At 41.9% G+C, this 9,266-nt stretch overlaps 1 protein-coding gene across 2 annotated transcripts in view; it reads right to left on the reverse strand.

The window, feature by feature from the left end:
* Nucleotides 1-8,851, reverse strand: part of LOC131037898 (uncharacterized) — a 176,935-nt gene extending 168,084 nt beyond the window's left edge. For both annotated transcript variants that reach the window (XM_059220133.1, XM_057970141.2), the window contains exon 1: nt 7,904-8,851. In XM_059220133.1, coding sequence (XP_059076116.1) covers nt 7,904-8,599 — 696 coding nt within the window. In that variant the 5' untranslated portion in view covers nt 8,600-8,851. The remainder of the gene's footprint in view (nt 1-7,903) is intronic.
* Between the last annotated feature and the right edge of the window lie 415 nt (nt 8,852-9,266).

Genomic DNA, 9,266 nt, shown 5'->3' on the forward strand with positions numbered 1-9,266 from the left:
TGGGGAGACCCAGTCACTTCTCTCCACCTTGAATATGATCCTAGCCTCCAGCATTTTGTTGATTTCCTCATTCACTTTGGCAATGTAGTTCTTGTTCATCCTATACGGCCTCCTTCGTACGGGTTGGGCTCCTGGTACGAGGGGTATGCAGTGTACGCACAATTCCAGAGGTATCCCCTTCAAGTCCTTGTACATCCAGGCAAAGACGTCCTTGTACTCAAGGAATATCCTGAAAGTCGCCGCCTTCAGTACGGAGTTCCAATCATCCCCTATGAGTATCACCTTTGGGTCCTTGTCCTTACCTAGATTGACTTTTTTCACATTGGTTTCCTCGTACTTGATAGTTTTATCCCGTTCAAACTGGTGGGCCGGTGTGTCATCCACACGTGCCACCCCTTCCTGGTACCTACCATACTCAGGAGGGAATGACAGCTCTTCCGTACTGCCACTTGATTCCCCAATCTCGCATATCTGCAACATGTGGCACTCCGGATGGAATACCTCGTAGTCCTCCATCTACCAATGGAAGAGTCCGACCAATGAACTAGTTTCATCTTCAGAGCATTCGTCCAATTCCAACACTCCTTCCTCATTGGGTTCCATACCTCCTCTGCCTCCTTCGGAACCCCACTCCATTTGTTTGAGTCATCCGAGTCAGAGTTGGATGATGCAAGCTCTTCACTAACAACCTGGCTCCTCGGGTCAATCACATACTTATGACCCTTAGTCTCAATCGAGAGTGTATTCTTTTTCCAATTTTGATTGGCTTTGGCCATGATCAGCCACCCCCTTCCGAGGAGGGCGTCGTACGCTTTCCTTTCTAGTGGAATGACCACGAAGTCCAGAAAGAATTGTTGCGTACCAATCACCATCTTTTGTCCCATGAGAGTCCTGAGGGGTTTGATGTCGTGTTGATCCGCACTGACAAGGTGGAATGTTGGTGGCCAGAGGGTAGGCTTGCCAAGACCCCTCCAAGTTTCTTCCAGCAGTACGTTGACACCAGACCCACCATCCACAATGGTGTTTGTGAGCTTCTGCCCCATTATCTCCATCTCTACCACGGAAGGTTTCCATCCAATGCTTACTATGAACAACATAGGGTCTATGGCATCCATACCAAGTTCCGTCACTGGAGCCGTACTAGATGGTTTTGTCGCCGTTCGGTGTTCTTGGTTGGCAATGGTGTCACCGACTGCATTTGTCAAGGTCATCCTCAACTGCGGTATGGTTTGTAAGAGGTCGGATACATGCACAGGTATAGTGGCCTGTAACATCTGCTTAATGATAGCTTTTTCCGGTCCCGACCAAAGTGGAGTACTGGCAGCCTAGTGCGAGGCCCTCCGCTCTTCTGCCATCGCACGTTCAATGTCTTCCCTGGCCTCTCGGAGTCTTTCCTTCTCCGTTCGAGGGTTAGGGTACGTGGCTTTCTTACTTTGCAATATTGTGATTGCCAGTACATCTTCCTCCAGTTCCTTTACCTCCAGCATATTCACCCCCTTTTGCTTTGGACACTCGGTGTCCCCGTGATTCCCTGGACCGCACCACTTACACAACAAACTCTCCGTACTGTTTCCACTCTGACATTCCCACGCAAAGTGACCCATTCATTACATTTCCGGCATTGGATCATGGGTCGTCCTTTGGCGTCATACTGAATTTTACTCCTTGGAGAATTATTATTAGACCAGTTGTTGCCCCGCCAGTTGTCACGGTACCCTCCAAGAGAGGCGTCTAAGTTTGCTGTTGGCTTCAGAGGTGTCACTGGCAATGTGACTTGGTCGAGCTAGGTGAAGAGCACTTGGGTGCTCTGTGCTTTCAAGTTGTACGGGCATTCCTTGATGGAATGTCCCATTACTTGGTAGATGTCATAGAAGGCTTTTCGAGGGCAACTCCCCTTAGTGTGCCCTTTTGTCTTACAGTCGGTGTACCATAGTTCCTTTCCCTCCTTGCCATTTTCTTTGTCAGTCTTCAGTTCTTTCATTATTCTCATCATATCCCTTCGGAGTGCTTGTATGGTCTTAGACTCCCCATCATTGTCTTCATCCGTACTATCACCATCACTCATTCGGCGCTTCCCTCGGGATGTCTTACTTTCACTTTCAATATCCATCTCATGGTTGTACGCTTCATCATATGACGGCGGAGGGACCACCTTCATCTTCTGTCTGAGGGACGGTACCAACCCTTCGACAAACCATCTCTTCTTCATTTTGTTCAGTAGTTCCTTTAGCCTTCAGTTGTAAGCCAAAACACTTTCACTTTTTCCCTGCTTGGTATTGTAAATCTCTACCACAATTTCATTATCATCACGTAGGAGTTTGAATTCCTCCTGGAAGGCCTTCTTCAAATTGTTCTATGATGTTTTATGATGGGCATCAAGGTCCGTATACAAGTCAATTGCTAATCCTCGAAGGGTGGTCGGAAATGCCTTCAACAAGTAATCCTGGTCGTCTTGGTCGTTTGCCTCCCAGATGGTTACGCATGTCTTGCAATGTTGCACAAGGTCCTCCAACATGTCTCCCATGAACTTTGAAAGCTTCTATTTCTCTAGGGTGTGTGCCATTGTCTTCGTCTAGAAAGTTTTATGTAGCGCCTAGAAGCTATTATATGCCTGGAAGGTATTATGTGCCTGGAAGGTACCATACGGTTTGACCGGATCGAACCATATTGCTCTGTCCACGAGCCTTCTACGCATCCACCCCCATCCTCTGCACTTTGGTCACCCTCACTCCTATAGTCCCTCCTTCTCGGGGTTTCTGGGTGAGTGGCCTGGACGGCGAGATCATCCTCCGCTACGCCTGGCAGTGGCAGGGTCCTAGCAACCCCTACCAACTCGTTCCACGTACACAGTTTCTGTCCCTCCCGACTACAGCTCCGACTCGCACTCCGACTCTTGCTTCGCCTTTCCGGACTCTCCCACCCTTCGGCAATCTCTCGCAACCGACATCTCCGTTCATTTTGTTCTTTGATCCGTAGGGATCTCCATACAGACCCCTCACCTGCTTCTCTATTGACACCAGTACGTCGTTGGTCCTTGTTGGGACGTAGGGGCATTAATTGTGGGGGGTACGGCGTCTACTCGTATCCCTCTCTTCTTTTTCCCTATGGCTCCTTTCTTCGTACTACTGTAGGATTTGGTGCCGACAATGTTCCCGACTAGTTTCTTCTCTTTGCTCCTGCCATTCAATGAGCTTCCGTGCCAGCAGTCTAGGAAGGCTCACCAGAAGATCAAACACGGCAGAATTTACTGTGAGTTCCTCACGTATCATGCCTTCAAGAACCACTCTCTCCTGAGTTTCTCTCTGCACGTACTAGGTGACGGAAACATCCCACAGTTCCACCAAATCCCCCATCAGTTGATCCTCTCTGGCTTCTGCCTACGTGGGCTCCTCGTGTGTATCACCTTCAATGACTATTAACTGCTACTGAAAGGGTCGGCCCATTAGTGGTTACCGCCTACCGCCATATTGATCTTCGAAATTTGAATCGGCAACGACGCCAAAATGTTTAGTCCCTACAGTGAGGTTGGTAAACTCACGGATAAATAGAAGTACTCAACACGTACTAACAACATATGTAACAAGAACATTCATGTATATTAAAGCATAAATAACAATTACAGGAAACACAAATATGGCAGAATTATGGTATCTGATTTCATTCCAAATATGCATGTACAATGCTAGCTTGCCGAGGTTCCATCCATACACTATAATAGACCCGACGGTTGGCCAAGATGCCAACCGTCACAACCTATCAACTACCAACTACCCCACGGGAACCTCTCAGCAACCCATACATAACATAAACACCCCAAACAACTATAAACTAAAAAGTGTTATTAGCCCCTAAAAATGATGGAGGGAACGGTGTGAAGCCCTCACTAGTACACCACCTCATGATGATGGTTAAGGACCACATGTGGCCACAAAGGATAAGGTCCTATTGTTGGGCCTAGGGTAGAGGATACTTGGGGCATCTCATCATATCTCCCAACACAACCCTCGTTATGGTTGAGCTTCCATGTAATCATTGAGATTTGTTGTGTGTGTGTGTGTGTCTATATATATATCCAAAATAAAAACTTACTAAAAATAGTAAGCTTGTTCAAACTCAAAATTAGGTCAATCGTAGACACAGTGAAACTTATTAAAAATAGTAAGTTCATGAAAAGCACTCAAAAACTTCACCAATAGGCCCTTTGAAAGATTTTACCTTTTCCACTTAGTCAAATTTCACTATGCTCTTGAACCCTTATGATCACAAACCTCTTCTCTCTGGATTTGCAAGACATAAACCTTAAAAGCAGATGACAATCGCTCCCAGACTTAGCAAAGATCATCAATATATACCTCTTTATCAAACTAGGGAGGTGAAAATCATAACTGGATTATGCAAAGAAAATTGCAGATCAAACTTGTAAAAACTTGCAAAGTTTCTGTAAAATCATGTCATCCAAGCAAAGGAAAATTGCACAATGTTTTTTAATTCAAAAATCATGCAAGTTTTTTTTGTGAAAAAATCGCTATCTGTTTTATGTAGAATCGTGGGTTCATTTGAAGAAAAAAAAATCACAGCTAACGAATCGGAGAAATCACGAGAGTTTTGTTTGCTATACAGGTTTGTCCGATAGATTTCAATCATGGCTGGGAAAAAAATGATGGGACTTTTTCAATGATAGCTAGGGAAAGGGCAACAAGTTTTCAGTATGACTAAATTTTTTCTACTAAATCTAGTGCTATGGGTTCGAACGACTGCAATGTCCCCTTTTGGGATTGCCCTAGATTTCACCCTAGAATCACAAATTCCATTAAAATGAGAATTGTAAGATAGCTAGAGATATAAATTTACCAACTAAAAGCCTTTTAACAAGAACTATCCTGATTTCGGAGCTGCAATCATATCAGACAATATTGTATATGTATATATAATTCATAAATCCAATTAACTATTAGGGTAAATAATCACACATATGAGTACAAATAGGTATAATCATCATAATTCATCAGATAAGCCATGTTACATCTGTACTCATTCTTAGTATTCAACCACAATAAGTTTGAATGAGGGAGCATGATAGATTGGCCCGAAGCAATCCACACACTATGCCCAAGAGCAAACACTCACCCTCTTGGCCCCAAGTGGCAAGCACATCAGACATCCAGCATGGGGTGGTCTACCAAGTGGAGTGCTTGTATCTGCCCTCCCTATTCATGTCTCCTTATTCATCCTCTTATGACTATATTTTCTCCAACAATCAACTATCGTAGAGGTTGGAAAGGAAATCACAATAGGGTGCCCGGAAATCCTCCTATCTAAGCCCAAGATCGGACACTCACCCTCCTAGCCCCAAGTGGCAGGCACATCGGACATCCATCATGGGGTGGTCTACTTAGATGGTGATCTTGTATCTGCTCCCCTTTCTTGCATTTCCTCCTCTTCTCCACATGATTGCTTGCCAGGTTACAGATAGATTAATGATTTAATATATGCATTTCACATTATCACACTAGTTATTGATTCCACTATTTCATAATACTATAATTGTAGAACATAAGATTATTGTAGTTTATATTCTTTCAGTATGCTGTTGCAATTTAGACAGATCTGACTTGATGCTGATTTCCTCTTTGGATGCTGATCCCTGCTCTCTTGGATGAGTGCTTTTGCTGAATGGTTCAATCTATCTATTAAATTGCATGATATTGTTTGCTTATCAATGTTACTTTTGAAAATGATTCATTGATGCCCTTTTGCAGATCAGACTGTCTTATATTTCAGATCCTTTTCATGATCCCTTCTTTCTGTATGCAGATTATGTGTATTCTAATTTCTGATATGATTCTCCTTCTGCTATTTCTGCTTTGGTTCGTCTGCTCTCAATTAAATTAATTCCCCTTGCTTCCTCCCTTTTCAACTCCTCCTTATCTTCTATATATACCTCTTTCAAGGGAGGTGATCCTTCACCAAAGTCGGCCTTATTATATAAATTTATTTTTAACTCGCCTTGTTAAGGTCGGCCTTAATTATATAGTGATTGCCCTTTCTTCTATATTGTTGCATTTGACTTATAAAAACCCTAGGTCGGCTCCTTAAGGGAATTAATCCAACTCAGCCTCCTTTATTGAAATGCAATTATTTTATTTTTATTTTATTGTCTTCTTTCTTGGTCAGCCCTGCTCACCTGAGTTTATGGCTGCAACCTTATTTATATGGCCGCGATTTACCTTATTGACGGGACATGACAACAACCCGCAACAAGTTTATGACCATCTCGTGCCATATCATCTATAGTTTTATAACTAGTTTTTTGTTGCAGTTTTAAACCACAATGGGTTTACAATAAACAGCATCTAGGGTGAAGTTCTAACCCACAACTAAGGTTCACGAGCTATTTAGTGGTTAAGGCAAAAGAAAACTAGGATTTGAATACAATTGCAGCAAGGGACTTTACAACAATGAGCAATTTGTGTTCAGTGATTCAGTTATGGACCATGGTATTTCTGCGAAAGGAGAGGAATAAAATGAAACACAAGAAAAGTAGAACCTACAAATTTTTACCAAAATTCTCTGGTAATGAATACGAGGCTGGTCTTCCACTAGGGATAGATATTTCACCAATCTTTAATGTTGTTTATCTACACTCATATATAGGTAACGACACAGTTGCTACAAATGATGAGGATGTTACAGATATTGCTGTTTGGATTGACCAAATTCCAGAACAAGGCAAAGAAAAATTTGATAAAAAGGATTGTGAAGAAGACAAAAAATAGATGTTATAAAGAGTATTTTATAAGATGGAAAGGAAAGGGACTTGCAGAGTATAAATGATAATCTAAGCAGAGTTTTGCTCGTTTGAACAAAAGAACATTTCAATTCCTATGAACTCCAAGAGAAGGGATCACGTTTTTTCTATACCTTGGATATCTGACGCCGGCACACCTTCAGATCCAAGAGCAATCCACATCAAACAAAAAAGTGAAAAAGAAGAAGAGAAGTTTTTCTGTTTTTGTCCTATCTGTTTTGTCTATGGGTGTCTGAAATGGGGCAGTAAATTCCAAGTTTTTATTTGAATAGATGGTGAAATAAATTTTCTCGTTGGGTGTCGATGTCAAGATCCTTCTGTTGAATGACTGTCAAAGCAAATCAGATTTTATTTAATCCTCATGATTTCAAATAGTTTCCAAGCGGTGCAAACAGGGCCCATTAAAAAAGACAACCGTGTTACATTTGGAGGCAGCTTCGTCTGCCTGCAATTGAAGGACCGCCTTCCTCTGTCTGCAACAAAGATCTTTTTGTTGGCTGCATATTGATCAGCAGAAAGTAGATTGGCTGCTTATTAATCTCCGAAGTGTAGGTCTGAGTGACCAAGTTTTGAGGCAGAGTATTTGTGACATCAGCATAAGTGTCTGAGTATTGCTGTGATCCAAGGTTATTACTTTTTTTTTCCCAGTATTGTTTTGTTTTGAATACATTGTGACTCACTGTTACTACCTGTGTGGCTTAATTTGGACTAAGACTACCTTGTGTTGAGGCACAATCTCATCGGCTTTGAATTTTAAATTCGTAAGCTTTAATAAACACTACGTTCAGTTCTCATTGAATTGTTTTCTAGCTTCTGTCGTGTAACTTTGGTCTGCGTGGTTGGGGTCTGTTGGTATTTTCACCGATCCGCTCCAGCTTTGGCACCAATTTAACCATGGTCCTCCCCCTCAATTAAATATGAGTTTATAGATTGACTCAAATTATGCAGCTGAATCCAAAAAGCAAAAACTAAATGAAGATTATCATCATTCTAGTCACGAACATAGGTACAGAAGTTGAGCTAAGTGGAGCATGAGAATACAAATAAGCCAATTACCATCCTACACATGAACATAGGTACAAAAGTTGGACATACCTGAAGCTTGAGAACACTTGTCTTTTGTGATGACACAAACAATCCTGAATTCCCGCGGTCAGACAGAAACCCAGCCACTGAAACAACTGCAAGCAAACCCATCAAGATAACGAACAGACCAGACCCAGCGCCAAACCCAATACCATAACTGGGCCTGACAAACAAACCACCACCGAAGCCAAAAGGCGAAGGAGCAGCATATGGTGTAGTATATGAAAAACTGGGACCTGAATAGGTCCTAGATGAATAATCTCTACTGCCTCGGCCAGAAGAAAATGCACTTCCACCCATTCTTCCTCCCGAGGCAGCCATGGCTGCTGCAGGGTCATGTGCTAGGAGAATCCCTACCAAAATCGCAACCATTGCAGGTCTCTGCAGGGCCTTTAAAGCATCCAAAACTTGTGGGGCTGAAAACCCGAACACGCATTTCTGCGCCAGCCATTTCCTGCCTTCCTCCGTCTTGGGAAAAATTAACTGCATGTTTACTTTGCACACGCCAGTATTTCTTCTGCTCTCCTTAATTGCAGGTTTACCTTTCATTTGTAATCTCTCCCCAAACGCGCAGCAGAATTTAAATGGGTTGGCTCCTAAGCCTGAAGTTTTATTTGTATACTGACATATGTTTAGCTTTACCCTTCCGTCTCCTACAACTCCTGCAATTGCTTCCAAATTGCACAAAATTGCTGCTCCGGCCATGCTTACCAATAACCTTTTCCAATTCTTGTTAATTCCAAAGAACTGTTGCAGAATTTCACAGGTTATATTTATGTTTGTATCGAACTCGAAGCAGCTAACTTAATTTTGTTACCGAATTAGCGAGCACATTGAGCTCCCATCTTGTTCCAATCTTGCTTTCATTCATTTTCATCCACTAAATTGAGATTACATGGAAACCATGAGAATTTAAGGACCCACGTTTCTCCTTTTTTTTTTTTCCTTTGCCCATCTGGCAGATGGAATTCTGCGTCCACATGATTATTTATCATTTTAGATATCTCAGCTTTCTCGAATTGTCTGTTAGTGTTGATATAATCCGGATCTCTTTCCAACTATAGAATGAGCACGGAACTAAACGGGAGCGATCTCCCCCAGTACAAGACTTAACTTTAAAAAATATTTTGCATTAGAATTTTTTTCTTTAGATGTTTACTATTGGTTAATATTTGTTAAGGTTATAAAGTTAGTTATCTAAGAAGGATGATTTAAGAGTGCGAGTCTTCACCATTTAACAAATTCTGTAAAGTATTTTTTAATATGGGAGAAATTTATGTAAAAGATACAAGAGATCTATCATTTTGTAGATGTATTTGTTTGAAAAAAAAATTAATCATCTATATATAAATTAAATAACATCTTGTATATG

The sequence above is a fragment of the Cryptomeria japonica genome, chromosome 4 (assembly GCF_030272615.1).
Source record: "Cryptomeria japonica chromosome 4, Sugi_1.0, whole genome shotgun sequence".
In the NCBI taxonomy this organism is placed as follows: Eukaryota; Viridiplantae; Streptophyta; class Pinopsida; order Cupressales; family Cupressaceae; genus Cryptomeria; species Cryptomeria japonica.